Raw genomic sequence first — 17,961 nt, 5'->3', positions numbered from 1 at the left:
GTTAAAAAAAAAATTCATTGCCTTTATAAAAGGCTTAAGATTAGGTGACACTTGTCCAAAAAGTTTTGTTCTTTTTATTCTGAGTCTTTTGCATTTCCCATGTGAATTTCATAAGCACTACAGCGATTTCTCCAAAAAGCCTGCTGAGATTTTGATCATGATTATATTGAATCTCTAGACCAGTTTGAGGAGAATAGCCAAATATATTGAGTCTTCCAGTCCATGAACATGGGATATTACTTGATTTATTCAGTCTTCTAAAATTTTTCTCAGCAGTATTTGGTATTTTTTAGTTATAGGTCTTGTATATCTCTTATTAGATTTTCCCCCTAAGTATTTCATGTTGTCGATGTTATTGTAAATAGTATTTAAAAATTTTTTAAATTTCTAATTGGCCCTTGTTAATATATAGAAATACAATTGATTTTTGTGTATTAATTTTGTATCCTGTAAGCTGGCCAAACTCACTTAGTATTTCAAAAGCTTCTTTGATGTACAAAGCTACAGTAATGAAGACAGTATGGTGTTAGCATAAACATACATAAGGAGGTCAGTTGAACAGAATGAATCTGGAATTAGACCCAATTAAACATACATAAAGAGATCAAGGGAATAGGATGGAGGCTGGGATACAGACCCACAAATATATGGACAACTGATTAAAAAAAATTAAAAAATAATTAAGAAAAAAATTTTTGATTTTATTTACTTATTTGACAGAGAGAGCACAAGTAAGCAGAGAGGCAGGTGGCGGGGTTGGGGGCGGGAAAGTAGGCTCCCTGCTGAGCAGAAAGCTCTATGTAGGGCTCAGTCCCAGGACCCTGAGATCATGAACTGAGCCGAAAGCCGAGGCTTAACCCGCTGAGCCACCCTTTTTTCTTAGGCACCCCTAAGAAAAAAATTTCTAAGTAAGCTCTGTCCCCAACATGGAGCTTGAACTCACGACCCTGAGATCAAAAGTTGCATGCTCTACCAACAGCCAGTCAGATGCCCCTTGGACAACTGATTTTTGATAAAGATGCAAAGGCAACTCAGCAGACAAAGGATGGTCTGTGCAACAAATTATAGTGGAACAATTGGATATCCATATGAAAAAGGAAAGAAAGAAACAAAGAAAGAAAAGTAACTTTCATCCATACCTTGCACCAAATAAAAAATTTTTTATTTCCAGCACTTGGGTGGCTCAGTGCATTGAGCCTCTACCTTTGGCTCGGGTTGTGATCTCAGGGTCCTGGGATTGAGCCCCACATTGGGCCTGCTTCCCCCTCTCTCTCTGCCTGCCTCTCTGCCTATTTGTGATCTCAGTCTGTCAAATAAATAAATAAAATCTTAAAAAAAATAAAAAAAGTTTTTATTTCAGAATGCATTATAGGTCCAAATGTGAGCCTAAACATATTGGAATAAAACATAAGAGAATATCTTTGTTGTTTTGGATTAGGCAAAGATTTCTTAGTTACAGCACCAAAATCACAATCCATAAAAGAAAACCTTGACAAATTGAATGTCATCAAAATGAAAATCTCTTCTTCAAAAGACCCTGTTAAGAGAATGAAAATACAAGCTGCAGACTCGGAGGAGAATCTTTGCAAATTATGTATCTGTGAAAAGACTCGTATCCAGAATATATGGAAGGAACTCTCAAAACTGAGTAATGTGAAGCTAAGCAAACCAATTTTAAAAAACTAGGGAAGAAATTCGAAAAGACACTTCTCCAAAGAAGACAAACAGATGGCAATTTAAGCACATGAAAAGATGCTCAACATCGTTAGTCATCAGGGAAAAGCAACATAAGACCACAGTGAGATGCTACTATACATCTATTAGAATGGCTGAAATGAGAAAGATTGACCATACCAAATGTTGGATAGGATGTGGACAATGGGAGTCCTCGTACACTGCTGATGGGAATGTAAAATGATGTAGTCTCTTTGGGAAACAGTTGGGTGGCTTCTTACAAAGTTAAAAATACACCTGTCATGCAAACTTGCTCCCTTCCTCTCATAGGTATCTATCCAAAAGAAATGAAAGCATGTGCCAGTACGAGGATTTGTACAGGAATGTTTATAGCAGCTTTATTTGGAATAGCCTCAAATTAGAAACACCCCAAATGTTCATCAACAGATGAAGAAGTAAACAAATCGTTGTATGTACATATAGTGGGATACTGCTCAAGAATACGAAGGAATGCACTGTTAACATAATAAACCTAATATCGTGGCTGAATCTCAAAATATTGTGCTGAGTAAAAGAAGCCAGACAATAAGGAGTACATGCTGTATAATTCCATTTTTATAAAGTTCTGGAAGAAAGCCAATTAATCTTCGCTGATAGGAAGCAGGTTAAGTGGTTGCTTTGGGACTGGAAAGGGAATCAGAGAGGAATGGGAGGGAAGGGCCAGGAGGAAACTTTTGAAGATGACAGATATGCTTATTATCTTGATTGTGGTGATGGTTTCATGGCTGTATATATATATGCCAAAAATTGCACACTTTAAAAATGTACAGTTTATTTTATGTCAACTATATGTCAGTGAAGCTATTTTAAAATTCCATAGAAGGTTCACAAGAGTAAGTTTAAAAAATCCCAGAATAGATCCAAATGACAAAGAAATGTAAAATATGAGAGGGGGGGAAAAAACACCAGGGAGAGATGCAAAGGATTTCCTCTATCCTTGGTGTCCTGAAATTTCATTGTGATATGTGTGGTTAAGCATGCTTTTTCATGTATCTTTCTTACTATTCAATGAGCCCTTTGGGTTTAAAGATATGTGCCTCTCTTTAGCTCTTGGAAATATTCTTACAGTATTCTTTGATAAACTCCTGTCCAGGTTCAGGAGTTGGGCTCAGGCTATGAGATAGAGGAGAACTAGGGATGGGCATTGTTAGAAATTCCCAGATCCCCACTTTGATCCCAAACAAACATACCCCTACCCCACTAGTCCCCCATAAGGGATGGGAAATTGATTTCCATCAATTTGAGGACACTAGGTACAGAGGAAGGCTGTAGTGAGGGGTGAAAAATAATCAAGGGCTTATTCTCTCATGTGTTTCAGAATGCCAATGGCTGGGCTTAAATCGGTCTATCCAGGAGATTAGAAAATTATTCTCAGGAACAATTAAACCATTCCATAGAAAAGATAGAGCTTAACAGTTGGGAGTGTCTAGTGAAAAAAAAATTCTGGTTAGCCACTTAATTGTAGCCTACAGTGAAGCCGCTGGTGGCAAACCACACACACAGAGCTTCCCAACTGCCTTTAGGACCTCATTCCTAAATATGGGTGAACAACCAAACACCCTGAGGCATTTGAGGGAAGTCTTCAACATGAAAAAGAAAGTAAGAAACAGAGAAAAGGTACTCAATAGCAATATAAAGATGAGAAGATTTTGCATTCAAAATTCAGAGAACAAGAAAGAAGAAAATTCAGAGAACAAGAAAGAACCCTTGGAAATAAGTTAACAGCAGAAAAGAAAAACTCATTGGAAAAGTTCAAAAACAGTGAGATGGGGGTGCCTGGCTGGCTTAGTTGGTAGAACATATGACTCTTGATCTTGGGGTTATGAGTTTGAGCCCCGTGTTGGGTGTAGAGATTACTTAGAAAAAAACCAATAGCAGAGAAAGTATAAGTAGAGGATCAATTATCGGGAATTGGAGAAAGACTAGAAAAAATGAAGGGGAAGACATAATTTAAGAAATAATACAGGCATCCTTGGGAGATATTGTGGGTTCAATTCCAGGTCACTGCAATAAAGCAAATGTCATAATAAAGCAAGTGAAGTGAATTTTTTGGTTTCCTAGTGCTTATAAAAGTTATGTTTACACTATACTGTAGTCTATTAAGTGTTCATTATGTCTAAAAAAAGTATATGCCTTAATTTTTAAAATACTTTATTACTCATAAATGTCAAACATCATCTGAGCTTTCAGAGAGTTGTAATCACTGATCACAGATCACCATAACAGATCTAATAATGAAAGAGTTTGAAATATTGTGAGAATTAGCAAAACATGGCACAGAATCTGGGCATGAGTAAATGCTGCTGAAAAAGCGGCACTCCTAGACTTGCTTGACACATGGTGCCACAAAACTTCAATTTGTAAAAAGTGCATTATCTGTGAAGTGCAGTAAAGCGAAGCACAATAAAACAAGGTATGCCTGTACAAGAAAGTTTCTCAGACTGATACAAATTTCCAAATTCAAGGAGCAGGTGGAGAGAACACAGCACAGTGAAATTTAATGACCCAATTCAAAGCACATTCTCAAAGCTTTCAGAGAAGGATAACAAATTATGAATAAGAAATAATGAATTGTACTTTATGTTATTTCTCAAAGGCAAAATTGGAAGCTACAAAACAATAGAGCCTTCAAAATTTTAAGTGAAAATTATTTGAAACCTATAGTTTTATACCCAGCTAAACTATGAGAAAATGTGAGTACAGAGTTAAAATACTCAGAAACATGGAAAGTCTCAGAAATTTTCCCTCTTGGGAAGCTACTGAAGTATGTATTCCACCAAAATGAAGTAAGCCAAGAAAAAAGAAGACATGGAATTCAGGAAATAGGGGTTTTAACACAAGAAGGAGAAGAAGGAAATTCCCAGGGTGAGGCTGAAGGAAGTTCCAGACACTAGCTATAGGAAAGGGCAGAGGGCTGTCGGAGGGAAGCGCTCAGGAAAAAATGAAGTGGGAGGTTATTTGACAGACTTTATATGTGGAAGATTAGAAGAGTATTACAGAGCTCTTAGATTGTACAGAAACACCTGGGTATATGTTCAAAATAACCCCACCCAAGTAAATCAATTTTGCAGTAGGAGAAACAAATTCGTTGTACTGGGAAGGAAACAATTGTGAACAATATTTTCAAAGACTAATATAATTGACTTCTGAAAAACAGGGGTTTGAATTGTGTGGTCCCACTTATATGTGGGGTTTTCTTTTTTTGATAAATACAGTATGGCACTCTTAAGATTTTCTTAACATTTTTCTCCAGCTTACCTTATTGTACAGTATGTAATACATATAACATACAAAATATGTGTTAATCAGTAAGCCTTCCTGTCAACAGTGGGCTGTGAGTGGTTTTGATGGAGTCAAAAGTTACATGTGGATTTTTGATTGTGTAGGAGGTGGATACCCCTAACCCTCCAAGGGTCAGCTGTAATGAAAATATAGAGTATGGATATAAAACAAAAACAAAAACTGTAGCCCTAAAACTATTGGGAGGATGGGCGAGACAAAGAGAAAGAAGGATATTGAATTTCACATTATCGTAATAGGAAGTCAGATGCTTGTATTTCAAATAGATGAATCAAGAGATAGTGGTATTTAGGAATATGGAGATGAATTCCACAATAAGCAGATCACAAAAGCATTTTAAGTGGTTGCCTCTGGGCTGTGTTTCTTTCCTTTTTAAAAATTTATTTTATTGAGATATAATTGACATAGAGCATTGTGTAAATTTAAGGTCTAGGACATGTTGATTTGATATGTTTGTGTATTGCAGTATGATTACCAAAGTAGAGTTAGCTATGGGGTGTGTTTCTGTATGCAATATTAAAGTCACAAAAATAACCAATGATGAAACAGAAATATAGTATCCAGGGTGGCAGGAATGGGGAGACTCTTTGAATGGTGAAGTTAACAGATGATGTGACAAATCAAGAAATATCAGTTCAAGCACATCATGGAGAGCCCGAGGTGGACACCAGAACCACATCTGGAAACTGTTAACATGACCTCATCTGTGGAATTTGGGGATGGGGCTGTTGCTTTTAGCACATACCCCTTTGGAGTGGGTCTGAGGTAGCTAAAGCTGGAAGGCCAGGGCTCCTCTCCGGGATTTCGGGCAGATAGAGTGTGTGTTAGAGTGCCTGGAGAGCTTGTCTTTCTGTCACCATGTGCCTGTGGACACCCACCTGCCACAGTCACACTCCTGTCTTCCTCGGGAGCCCCTGGCCAGGAGGAGCCTAGGTAAGCCATCGTCCTATTTGTGGGAAGTTTTGCTTTTCCTGCTCTTAGGGTGAGCATGGGTGTGATTCTAGTAGAGACCTGGCCTTGCATCACCTTGAGTTTCCCGACCAGGACACCTGAGGCGAGAAACAGAGTGGCTGCTTCCACAGGGGCGTGGCAGGGCGGCCAGGGTCGACTGCCTTTTTACTTTGGGCTGGTTAAACATCGGCAGAGCAAGGCCACTGGGTAGGGTGTACAGTCTCTGTGTGGCCCATGGGCTCCTGGCCCACACCTGACACCAAGCCTGGTGTCAGGCTTCCAAACACCAACCCCCTCCATGATCGGTGGGGACTGAATCTGTAGGGGCCCCTACACCACACCCCAGGGCTGTGTCAGCCCGGGGGAGGGGCTGCCTGGAGAAGCTGACATGGTGGTGGTCCCTGGCTCGGCCTCTTCTCCCCACACTGTAAGTGCGGAGCCTCCATGTAAGTGGAGAGCCTCCATGACTGGGTTTAGACAGCCTCTTTGTTTGATTTTCCTTTAAACTACCAGTCCTTAAGCAATACCTGTGTGGCGCTGCCCAGACATGGGGATGCATGGATGAGAAGGCCACTTCTCCTTTCTCCTTGCCCTTTTCCCCAAGCTGGACCTTGGGACGGATAATCATGCTTCCCGGAGCAGGGCGGGGAGGCTGCTGAGGTGAGGGAGTGTGTCTGAGCTGCGTTGCCTTTCTCTGTTCAGAGCATGAATGGCATTGAGGAAGGCGTGGAGTTCTTGCCAGTCAACAACACCAAGAAGGTTGAGAAGCGGGGCCCGAAGCGTTGGGTGGTGCTGGTGACCGTGCTGGTTGGCTTATTCTTGCTTTCTCTCGTGGCTTGTTTCCTGGTGTGGCACTTCCAGTGTGAGTAAAGCCGGGGCTTGGCTCTGGGGTGGGTGATGTGGGTGTGGCTGTACCTCCCTTCTCAGTGGACAGGGGCGGGGGCCATTGGTTGTGGACAGGAGGGAGGAAATGGAGGGTGCAGCGGGGGGCTGTGGGGAAGGGTCCAGGGCTCTGCCTCCCCTGGTTCTTTGAGGCCATAAGGGACAAGTGCTGGCCCAGAGGCCCATGTGTGCCCTGGCCCCTCCTGGCCTTTGCTCCCCGAGGGTAGCTGAGGGCAGCTTGAGGACCGTGGGGGTGACGGTGTCACTTCCTCTGACCACCCTCCTTCTCTGGTCTCCTATAGACCGGAATGTGCGAGTTCAGAAGGTCTTCAATGGCTACTTGAGGATCACAAATGAGAACTTTCTGGATGCCTATGAGAACTCCAATTCCACGGAGTTTGCAAACCTGGCCAACAAGGTGAAGGAAGCGGTGAGTCCGGCCCCTGGGAAGGGAGCCCTGTCCCTGCTGTCCACCCTGGCACCCCCACCATCACCCAACCTGGAGGGCACGGCTCCCCTTCCTCCCAGATTGCAGGTGGCTCAGGCTTCCAGACACCAGGGAAGGGGGCCCAGATCCCCGGAGGGAGGGAGCAGGGTGGACTTGGCGTGGGACGGAGCGGGGATTGTTGCCTCTCTCTGGCCTGCTGTGAGCCTTCTCTCCTTCCCTCAGCTGAAGGTGCTATACAGTGGGGTGCCATCCCTGGGCCCCTACCACAAGGAGTCGGCGGTGACTGCCTTCAGGTGGGTGCTGGGGAGGAGGCTTTGGGGTCGGTGCTGTGTGGTGGCGGTTGGGGGTAGCCAACAGACTGCGGGGTCTGGCTTGGGGAGCACGGCGCCTGGCCCGTTCCTCCCTCAGCACACACTGCGTCAGGCTGTCTCCCGGGCAGGGGTAACCACGGGGGCATTGCCAGGACAATACCGGTGAATGAGACGGCGTGTCTGCCACAGAAGCCGCTCAGTAATGGTGGTGACCGTTCATTCCTTTTCCAAATAGGGCTTTGGAAGGCGTCCGCGAGCCTTCATGTTTTCCTTGCTCACCCGCCTTCAACACGCTTTTTAATTTAATTTTATTTTTATTTTTTTAAAGATTTTATTTATTTATTTGATAGAGAGAGATCACAAGTAGGCAGAGAGGCAGACAGAGAGAGAGAGGGGAAGCAGGCTCCCTGCTGAGCAGAGAGCCCAATGCGGGACTCGACCCCAGGACCCTGAGATCATGACCTGAGCCGAAGGCAGCGGCTTAACCCACTGAGCCACCCAGGCGCCCCCAACATGCTTTTTTAAAAATAGACTTTATCTCAAAAGTGCTTTTGATTTTGTCAGTTTAATTTAATCCTTATGAATGCTGTGCGGCAGGTGGCATCACCCCCTCTCCAAGATGAGGAGACAGACTCCAGAATTTGTTACTCAGGGTGCCCAAGCTAGTGGGAGAGCCGAGTCCACGACCCAGGGCCGTTTTCCCAAGTCCTAAACCCGATCCGGCCCCGCAGCACGGCTGGACGGGTGCCAGACGTGAGAGGAGAGGGTGAAGGGGCACGATCTCGGGCTTAAGGAATCAAAAGGTGGGGAAGCATAAAAGAATCCGGGGTGGGCCCCCGCCTGGAGGACGGTCTTCTTGGGGGCCTGAGCTGTCCCGTCTGTGCCCGGCATCGGGGAGAGTGTGGGGACGGGTGGTATGCTCAGGGCCCCCCGCCCCAGCACCTCAGGCTCGCCCCTCTCCCCCAGCGAGGGCAGCATCATCGCCTACTACTGGTCCGAGTTCAGCATCCCCAAGTACCTGGTGGAGGAGGCCGAGCGCGCCATGGCCGAGGAGCGCGTGGTCACTCTGCCGCCCCGCGCCCGCGCCCTCAGCTCCTTCGTGCTGACCTCCGTGGTGGCCTTCCGTGAGTACAGGGATGCTAGGGGTGAGCCGTGTTGGGCCTGTATTTGGAGGAGCAGGGCCAGCCCTGGACTGCTGGGGGGACGGTCGGGGGAGCAGCACTGCCCAGCCAGTGCGCGGAAGGGAAGACGGCCTGCCTGCCGGCCCGGCACCTCCCTCTGGGGAAATAAGGAAGCAGGAATGAGGAAATTGACCGCGTCAGTAAATACTTTATTCTCCTTGTTCTTTAGCCACTGACCCCAGAACAGTACAGACCGCCCAGGACAGTAAGTATCGTGCCCTCCTCCCAGAGAAGAGGAGGGATGTGGCCAGATGCCCCTCAGTCACAGGGGTCCCCCAAATCACACACGCACACATCGCCCTCTCCCAGGCCATGAGAAGCCCCCTCTTTCGTGTCTCCGGATCCAGGGAAGCCTGGGACATCTCAGAGGGGCCAGGCCTGATGGCCCCACTAGGGAAGCCCTGGGTGGCTCACCCCTGCCAGCTGTGCCCGGCGCTACCCCCACAGCCTCTCTGTCTCCCACGCAGACAGCTGCAGCTTCGCCCTGCACGCCCGGAGTGGGGAGCTGACCCGCTTCACCACGCCCGGCTTCCCCGACAGCCCGTACCCGGCTCGGGCCCGCTGCCAGTGGACCCTGCGGGGGGATGCCGATTCCGTGCTGAGCCTCACCTTCCACAGCTTTGATGTCGCGTCCTGTGACGACCGTGGCAGTGACCTGGTCATGGTGTATGACACCCTGAGCCCCGTGGAGCCCCGTGCTGTGGTGCAGTGAGTGTCCCAGGGGTGCAGAGGTGGGCTGGGGGCTTTCCGCAGAGGAAAGCCCAGCGTGGGTCGGAGATGGACTGTGGGACTCGAGGCCCCTGGGCACTTTCCAGGCTATAGGGATCAGCAGAGCAGCTCAGAGGCAGTTTCATCAGCCATGGTCGGGGTGAGGAGCACTCAGTGGCCCCTCGGTGCCGGCGAGCTGGGTGCGCTTCCTTTCCTCGCCAGAGTGGAGGTGCAGACCCCACTTTATTAGACTCACTTATGTTGAGGGTGATGGCTCAGGAGATGGCTGCCCATTGAAAAGTTAGTTTGTTCTGACTGTTTGCAAGAGGAGGGACAGTCCCCAGGTGCAGGGCCACAGAGTCCCCAGAGTCAGGAAAGGCAGAGCAGGCGGAGGGGGTGGAAACGGGTGAGAGGCCTTGTCATGGTTTCTGGGAAAGGCCAGGCCAGGCCGTGTAGGCAGGTTTAGGATTGGCTGGTTCAAAGAATTCCAGTGGGTTCTGGAGCACAACACAAGGCCATCTCTAGCTGTCTGGTACCTGGTTGTGGCGTGATGTGGGCTGGTGGACAGTCACCTGGTGGGGAGAGCCCCATGGAGGAGGGTGTTGGGGTGTGTGGGCTCTGGATTGAGGGGTCTGTACGTGGAAGGCTTGTGCAGGGGTGACTTTTGACTCTCTCTGGTAATTGCCTAGTCCCGGGAGGGGCAGTGTCGCCAGAGCCAGCAAGGCCCCAGCCTGCGGCCAGAGCATCAGGACCACAGGAAATAAGGAGGCGTTGTATATGCTGAGGTCATGGGGCCACCCGCAGCCCCCCTGCCCCTGGCCTGGATGGAGCGTGCCTCGCACAGCGCTGTGGGTGGGGGTGGGCCGCCCCCTCCTCAGCTCTCCCTGACTCAGTGGGCCACAGCCTTCCCTCGCTGTCTGCGGAAATGAGCACGGCAGATGTTCTGTGATAAAGAATCGGCTAGAATTCCGGCTCCGGACAGGATAGAACCATCTGCCACCACAGCTCAGCAGCCAGGGCTCCTTTTCCTGTAAGGTTTATCCCCTCTCTCGTTTATGAATCGTACAACAAAATCAGCATGTGGCTCTAAAGGGAAGAACTGGGAAATCGGTGTGCACAGAGAGCACGGATCTCAGTCACGGTCTCACTCTCTAGAAGGAGTCGCTGTGAGCCTTGCGATGTACGTTTCTCCACGCGTTTTCCTGTGCACGGCAATGTTTGTGTGTGATGTAAAAATGGGATCAGAGGGCTCGTGTGGTTTTGCTCTCTGCTTCTTAAAACTGAAGCATGTCCTGGTGCTCTTTCTGAATCAGTAAGCGAGCTTCTGTCATTTGTGGTGGTTGTGTAACGTGGCATTCTCGTGTGAGGGCAGAGGGACACTGTCCTTGGCTGCGTACGTCAGGGAGCCGGGGGCCTGAGGTTTGTGTCCAGCCCCACCACTTAGTCACTGTGGATCCTTGGGCAAGCTACTGCTCCTCTCTGTGCCTCAGTTTCCTTGTCTGGAAAGGGGGGATTTTAGTATTTACTTAGTAGAGCTGTTAGGAAGAACACTGAGTGCATGTTCTGTTCCTAGGTGGCGTCGGTGCTGTTACTGTTACTGTTCTTAGTTAACGCATAGCTGAATGGATCTTCTGTGGTCAGGCATTCGAGGTGGCAGAGTTTTTGCTGTGTGTTGAAAAGACAGTCTTACAACTAAATCCTTACTGAGGTCGTGTATGCAGGGAGGAGCTTTGAAGTGACCCTGCCCCCTGCCTTTTGTGGACGAGACCAGGGTTCCAGGACGCCGGGCTTCTTGATGCTGTCAGTAACACATGCCCTTTCTGCCCCCACAGGCTGTGTGGCACCTACCCGCCCTCCTACAACCTGACCTTCCTCTCCTCCCAGAACGTCCTGCTTGTCACGCTGATCACCAACACCGAGCGCCGACATCCTGGCTTTGAGGCCACGTTCTCCCAGCTGTCCAAGCTGAGCAGTAAGGAGGGGCACGGCAGGGCAGAGGAAGGATGGGTCTGAGGGGCTGGCCCGCGCCCACGAAGCCTAGGCCAAAGCCTTCGGTGGGTGAACCGACCTGGGTCAGTGACAGAGGTTGGCAGCTTAAGCTGTGGGGCCTTTGGCCTCTCGTGTGGGTGGGGAACCCTCCGTAAAGTGTCGGGCTCCCCGCACTGAGGCCTTCCAGCAACGGGCTGCGGAGCTCACGGGTGCCCTCGCGTGTAGCATGAGAGATGGGCGGGCCGGCTCCGCCAGGGCCCCCGGGTCCTCGAGCCTTTCTCCTGCCTTTCCTGTCAGGCTGTGGAGGCTCTCTACGTGGCACCCACGGGACATTTAGCAGCCCCTACTATCCAGGCCACTACCCGCCCAACATGAACTGCACGTGGGACATCCAGGTAGGAGGCTGTAGGGTGCCCATGAGAGCAGAAGGTGGAGGGAGGGAGGGGGGCTCCAGGGGGAGAGAAGAGGGGACACTCCAGGAAGGCAAGTGAGGAAGGGCAAGGAGAGGGAGATGGGCTCCCTGACCAGCCCATCCCCAGGGTGGGGATGTGTCTAAAGCGTTGCAGGGTGGGGAAGGTCGGGGAGGGCCGACCTCGTAACACCCCCGCAGACTCAAATCCTAGTTCTTTTTTTTTTTTTTTTTTTTTAAAGGTTTTTTTTATTTATTTGACAGACAGAGATCACAAGCAGGCAGAGAGGCAGGCAGAGAGAGAGGAGGAAGCAGGCTCCCTGCTGAGCAGAGAGCCCGATGCGGGACTCGATCCCAGGACTCTGAGATCATGACCTGAGCCGAAGGCAGCAGCTTAACCCACTGAGCCACCCAGGCGCCCCTCAAATCCTAGTTCTTGACCGGTGCCTGCCTGAGGGACCTCGGGCCGGTGCTTCACCTGTCAGGCCTCAGCTTGCTCCTGGGTGAAGGGAGAGTAAGGGAGAAGCAGAGAAGGGTGTCTGCCTCTCAGAGGTGAAGTCGCAGAGTGTGCGTGGAGAAAGCACTTGCTGGATGGCAGTGGACGGGAGTCTTGCTGCCTGGGGCTCCCGCTCACTCCCTCCAAGTCAGAGACCCGCTCTCTTTCCTTTCTTCGGTGATGCCGGGAGGACCTCTGGTTTTTCTTGCCTCTGAGTCCAGAAGTTCTTCCAAAGGTCTAACTCGAGTCCCTCCTGCTGTGTGTTCTGTATTGCCAACGCGGGTGGTAGAGAGAAAAGCGCAGTGACCGTGCCATGTGCCATGGTCCCCCCAGTGCCCGTGGCCAGCAGCACTGGGTTTAGGAGGAAGGAAGGATGCAGCAGACCCCCAGCAGCATCTCCCTTCTTAGGTGCCCAACAACCAAAATGTGAAAGTGCTCTTCAAGCTTTTCTACTTGGTGGAGCCCAACATTCCCCCAGGATCCTGCCCCAAGGACTACGTGGAGGTCAACGGGGAGAAGTAAGTGCCCTGGAGTGGCTGGAGCTGGAAGGGGAGGGGTGCCCCAAGCCCCTCCGGATCCCCCTCTTACCTCTGACCATGGTCCCCATAGGTACTGCGGAGAGAGGCCGCAGTTCGTGGTCACCAGCAAGAGCAGCAGGATCACTGTGCGCTTCCACTCTGATCAGTCCTACACCGACACGGGTTTCCTGGCCGAGTACCTCTCCTACGATTCCAGTGACCGTGAGTACACGTCTCTAGAAGGAGGAACCTGGCTGGAGGGACCGGCCAGCGATGACCTCTGTGTTCTGTATCTTCCCAGTATTGTGCTCCCCTGATTCTGAGATCCCGAGAACGCAGGGTGCATATCCTCAGGTGCCTTTTGGAGGAATAAAAGGGAAGACTGCCATAAATGCATTTCTTGACAAAGGTGAACAGTGAATGCTGCTACAGGCTGTGCCCTCGAGTCCCTGTGAGAGGCACTGGAGCCCAAGGGCCCCCCAGGTTCCTTGGGGCCATCTGTCCTTGTGTTTCAGCAGGGCCACACCTCCGGGAATCCATGCTTGTCTTTGTGGCCTTTTAGCCACAAAGACATTGGGGAATAGCATAGTAGTTCTGAGACACGTGAGAAAATCCTGGGGCAGGAATCATCACACTAGCAACTTTGGGCTCTGAAAATTCTGCCATCTCTATCTATATAAGAGATGTGGCGGTTTCTGTGGCTTTTAGTTTCCCGGCCTGCTGTGTGCAGACCAGCCAGTCCCTATCCACGGGGACTTTTTGTTTTGGCCCCACATCAGAGAGTAACCTTTTGGGAGAGCTTTTAACTCTACATGAGAATCCAAATTTAAGTTAGAATGCACCGGCCTGACTCACCACCTGGAGTCTACCTGGCCGGCAACAGGGCCAGCCCGCAGGTGAAGGCCCTGCCTTCCGGGACAGACTCACCCCCACCTACCCGCAGCTCTGTCACCAGCCCCACAACGTCAGGTGGCAGATACCTTCCAATTTCAGAAACACGGAAATGTGAGAACAACCTTAGAATTATGGAAATCTTGGGCTGCCTTTTTTTTTTTTTTTTAAAAGATTATATTTATTTATTTGACAGAGATCACAAGTAGGCAGAGAGGCAGGCAGAGAGAGAGGGGAGGAAGCAGGCTCCCCGCTGAGCAGAGAGCCCGATGTGGGGCTCCATCCCAGGACCCTGGGATCATGACCTGAGCTGAAGGCAGAGGCTTTAACCCACTGAGCCACCCAGGCGCCCTTGGGCTGCCATTTGACACTTGGGTAGGACACCTGTATCATCTATTTGCCGAGCTAGGTCCATGCCCGGCAAGGGGAACCTGGCACTCGGGGGGATGTGGCTGGCCAAGGACACGGGGCAGGAGAACCGAGTGCACACCCAGCCAGCCTGTCTCCATTCTGCAGCTCCCTGGGGTTTGATTGCTGGCGGTCAGGAGGGGCCCCTCACTGTGGGTCTGTGGCTGGCCCTCCCGGGGCAGCTGTAGGTGGAGGGCAGCCAGCGTGGGAGGGAGGGCTGGTGCTCGTGGACTTGAGGCCTGCCATCTCTCCTGCAGCATGCCCGGGCAAGTTCATGTGTAACACTGGGAGGTGTATCCGGAACGAGCTGCGCTGTGACGGCTGGGCTGACTGCACGGACTACAGCGACGAACTCAACTGCCGTGAGTCCCCTCTGCCTGCGCGGTGACCCATTTAGACCTCATGCCCCATGCCCCCCTCTGCTGTTTGGGAGGCTGGCCTTCTGTTTCAGTGGGCAGTGGAGTGTTTCTGCAGTGCCCGGCTCAGCTTCCATAGCGGGGGCACCAGGGCGCCAAAGAGCTGCCTCCCCCCAGCAGGAAAGGGGGTCCCTGGGCAGCTCTCTGGTCGCCCCTGCTTCTGTGGGAAGCAGTGAGCAGTGACTGATGTCAGAGCGAGGGCTCAGAGCCCCGCTGACTGTGGCCCCTTGTTCCCATCAGAATGCAACGCCACCTACCAATTCATGTGCAAGAACAAGCTTTGCAAGCCCCTCTTCTGGTTGTGTGACAGCGTCAATGACTGTGGGGACAACAGCGACGAGCTGGAGTGCAGTGAGTGTGGGGTGGGGCTGCCTGGGCCACCCCTTGGCCCACCCTCAGCAGGGGGCATCGTAGAGCAGCTGCTGAATGTTGTTGGTGCATCCTGCCCCCAGGCTGTCCAGCTCAGACCTTCAGGTGTGGCAATGGGAAGTGCCTCCCCCAGAACCAGCAGTGTGACGGGACTGACAACTGTGGCGATGGTTCCGATGAGGCCATGTGTGACCTCGGTGAGACCTGGTGGGAGCAGGAAGGAAGGAAGCAGCTGTGAGCACACTCACATCTCAGGGTGTCCCAAATTTAATAAACACACACCACCCTAGATGTGAAATGTGATGAGAAAACGCGTCAGTGGGGGGGAGAATCTTCCGGAAGGTGGAGAGCCTTTGGCGAGGCTGGGAGGACATGGGCATGAGTGTGGAAGGGTGGGACAGGCTTGATGAGGGGCATCAGGAAGATGGGTCATCAGGTTTCTGGTTGGGTGCTGCAGAGGAATTGATTCCCTGCCCCTTGGACTCCTTCTTGAACAGTGAGAACTGTTGCCTGCACCAAACATACCTATCGCTGCCACAATGGGCTCTGTTTGAGCAAGAGAAACCCCGAGTGTGATGGGAAGAAGGACTGTAGCGACGGCTCAGATGAGAAGGATTGTGGTGAGCAGGGATGCTGCATACTGTTGTGCAGGTTGTTCACTGTGTAAGGCACACACAGAGGTAGAAATGTATGCAGTTGTTCACTGCATACATGTTGTGCAGGTTGTTCACTGTGCAAGGCACACACAGAGGTGGAAATCATGCCAGTATCTCACTCATCCAGCTCTGCCCTGGTGAGAGGGTGTATCTGTCTGGGGGAAAGGATGATTTTGCTGACTGGCAGAGAGGCACTGTGGTCCTGGAGGCAGGGCTGGTGGCCACCAGCATGTCAGCACCTCTGTGGCAGAGCTAATGTCCTGGCTGATGTGCTGGGCTGGCCCCTGCTCTGTGGACCTGGCCATCTTGCCTGGAGGAGAGAGGACATGGCCTACCTGAGCAGCTGGCAGGTTTCACCACTGCACCCATGCATCAGTTTGTGGCCTCGTGTGTATTTCAGAAGCATTGGCCTGAGGTTATATCTGAGCCCAGCTCTGGCCAGTTTCTGACTTCATGTCGCCTATCCGCTCTTTCCTGGGAGCTGTGCCTGTCAGCAGTCAGCAAGGAAATCTAGGCAAATGACACTCAAATTAAATCCGAGCAAACCAGCAGATGTCGGAAGACCTCTAAATGCATTTGGGCACAGATGGGGAGCAGGGAGTGCAAGGGTTTTGGGTTTGGAAGCAGGGAGAGGGGCCGGGGACCATCAGTGGGATCTCTGAGTCTAGAAGATATTTGTAGGGGGTCCCACGCAAAAGCGACTGCCTCACATGGCCTATTGCTGAGCCTGGGGTGGGCTGGGGGACTGGTGCCCCACCTTGACTTTGACCTGTGCGTTTTCTGCACCTCCCAGACTGTGGGCTGCGGTCATTCACCAGGCAGTCTCGGGTGGTTGGCGGCACGAATGCAGACGAAGGTGAATGGCCCTGGCAGGTCAGCCTCCACGTCCAAAGCCAGGGCCACGTGTGCGGGGCTTCGATCATCTCTCCCAACTGGATGGTGTCGGCAGCTCACTGCTTCATCGATGAGAGAGATTTCAGGTGGGCCGCTGGGTGGGAGGGGTTCTCTTTGGGTTTTCTGGGCTCGGAAAGCCGCCTGTATATAAGTCTTGCCGGAGCGGATGGCACTGGGACCGGATCGGGCTGAGTGGCAGACACCCCGGGATGGGGCTTAATAACAGTAATCATGAAAACAGACCCTTGTTACGTACTCCCTCTCTCTCTGTAAAGCAGTATCGTAGTGCCTCTCCTACAGCCCGGTTAGATGGGTCCCGTTACGTCCCCATTTTAAAGAAGCGGGGGTTCACGGAGGTCAGGACCTGTGCTCATGAGTGTGCCGCTGGGAGCGGCACCGTCAGACTCAAGCCCGGGTGTGCCGGGTCCCAGGCGTGCGTGGTCATTTTGTGCACGGGGCCGCCCTGGGACCGGTGCAGACTCCCCGTGAGCTCTTACCCTTGGGGCCCTGAGAGTAACAAGCATGTGCTCCTGGAACCCTGAGCTCTGCGCTGGGCACACAGTGCGCTTGGCTTATTGGAGCTTGTTGGTCCGTCTTTGTTTTTGTGATCTTGTCAGCCTGGAGGCCAGGTGTCCTGTAGAGTGCCCCGCATCTGGATTTGTCTGATGTTCTTGTTCTGCTCAGACTGCACTTCTGGGTGTTTGGAAGGAATATCACATGTTGTCACAGGGCACAGGACACCAGCCTGACTTATCACTGGTAACGTCAATCCTTCTCGGCTGGTTGAGGGAGTGTTTGCCAGGCTGCCTCACGGTGAAGTCCCCCTTTCTTTATTTTTTGGAAGCGAGCCAGTGTGGAATTCTTCTGTGAGGAAGCTTTGTCCCTTCTCTTCCATTTATTTGTTTACTTAGCTATTTATATTCGTATGGGCGCACGCGTATTCACGTTTCTTCGGGTTGTAATCCAGTGCCGTGACGTGACTTCGTTGCTCGGATTGTTCCAGATTTGACCGTTGCCCTCTCTTCCAGTGTAGCTCCTGTGTCCCTCTGATCTGACCCCATTCTTTTGTTCTTTTCAGCCACTTCCATGCGTTCTGGCCCTACCAGGAGTTCTAGGCTCATCTTCTATTTTCCCTGGCCCAGGGCTGGAATGAGACACTCTCGCCCACCCCCACCCTGGGAATCCTGTTAGCAGGGAACAGTGAAGCTGGGGCCCTCCGTATCCTGTGTTACTGCAATCCCACTGCTTCTAGACCCTTAGCAGGGCAAGCCAGGATCTCCATGTGTGGTCCCCATCCCCTCCATTCCTTCTCCCTCTTTCTCTTGCTTCATCACTCTCTCATTTCCTCTTCCTTCATTTTCTTTTTCTTTCTTTCTTTCTTTCTTTTTTTTTTTTTTTTT

The 17,961-nt window shown here is 50.8% G+C and overlaps 1 protein-coding gene across 1 annotated transcript in view; it reads left to right on the top strand.

Annotated features, from left to right (window-relative positions):
* Positions 1-17,961, top strand: part of ST14 (ST14 transmembrane serine protease matriptase) — a 40,308-nt gene that overhangs the window by 15,489 nt on the left and 6,858 nt on the right. The window contains exons 2-16 of the mRNA XM_059413771.1: positions 6,688-6,847; positions 7,170-7,297; positions 7,538-7,608; positions 8,593-8,750; positions 8,977-9,012; positions 9,275-9,515; positions 11,348-11,487; positions 11,802-11,899; positions 12,818-12,927; positions 13,019-13,149; positions 14,484-14,588; positions 14,883-14,993; positions 15,095-15,208; positions 15,509-15,631; positions 16,461-16,647. Of these exons, the coding sequence (XP_059269754.1) occupies positions 6,688-6,847; positions 7,170-7,297; positions 7,538-7,608; positions 8,593-8,750; positions 8,977-9,012; positions 9,275-9,515; positions 11,348-11,487; positions 11,802-11,899; positions 12,818-12,927; positions 13,019-13,149; positions 14,484-14,588; positions 14,883-14,993; positions 15,095-15,208; positions 15,509-15,631; positions 16,461-16,647 (1,913 nt within the window). The remainder of the gene's footprint in view (positions 1-6,687; positions 6,848-7,169; positions 7,298-7,537; positions 7,609-8,592; positions 8,751-8,976; positions 9,013-9,274; positions 9,516-11,347; positions 11,488-11,801; positions 11,900-12,817; positions 12,928-13,018; positions 13,150-14,483; positions 14,589-14,882; positions 14,994-15,094; positions 15,209-15,508; positions 15,632-16,460; positions 16,648-17,961) is intronic.

This window comes from Mustela nigripes, chromosome 1, assembly GCF_022355385.1.
Source record: "Mustela nigripes isolate SB6536 chromosome 1, MUSNIG.SB6536, whole genome shotgun sequence".
In the NCBI taxonomy this organism is placed as follows: Eukaryota; Metazoa; Chordata; class Mammalia; order Carnivora; family Mustelidae; genus Mustela; species Mustela nigripes.
The sequence above is the reverse complement of the archived record's forward strand: the minus strand, read 5'-3'. Positions and strand labels throughout refer to the sequence as shown.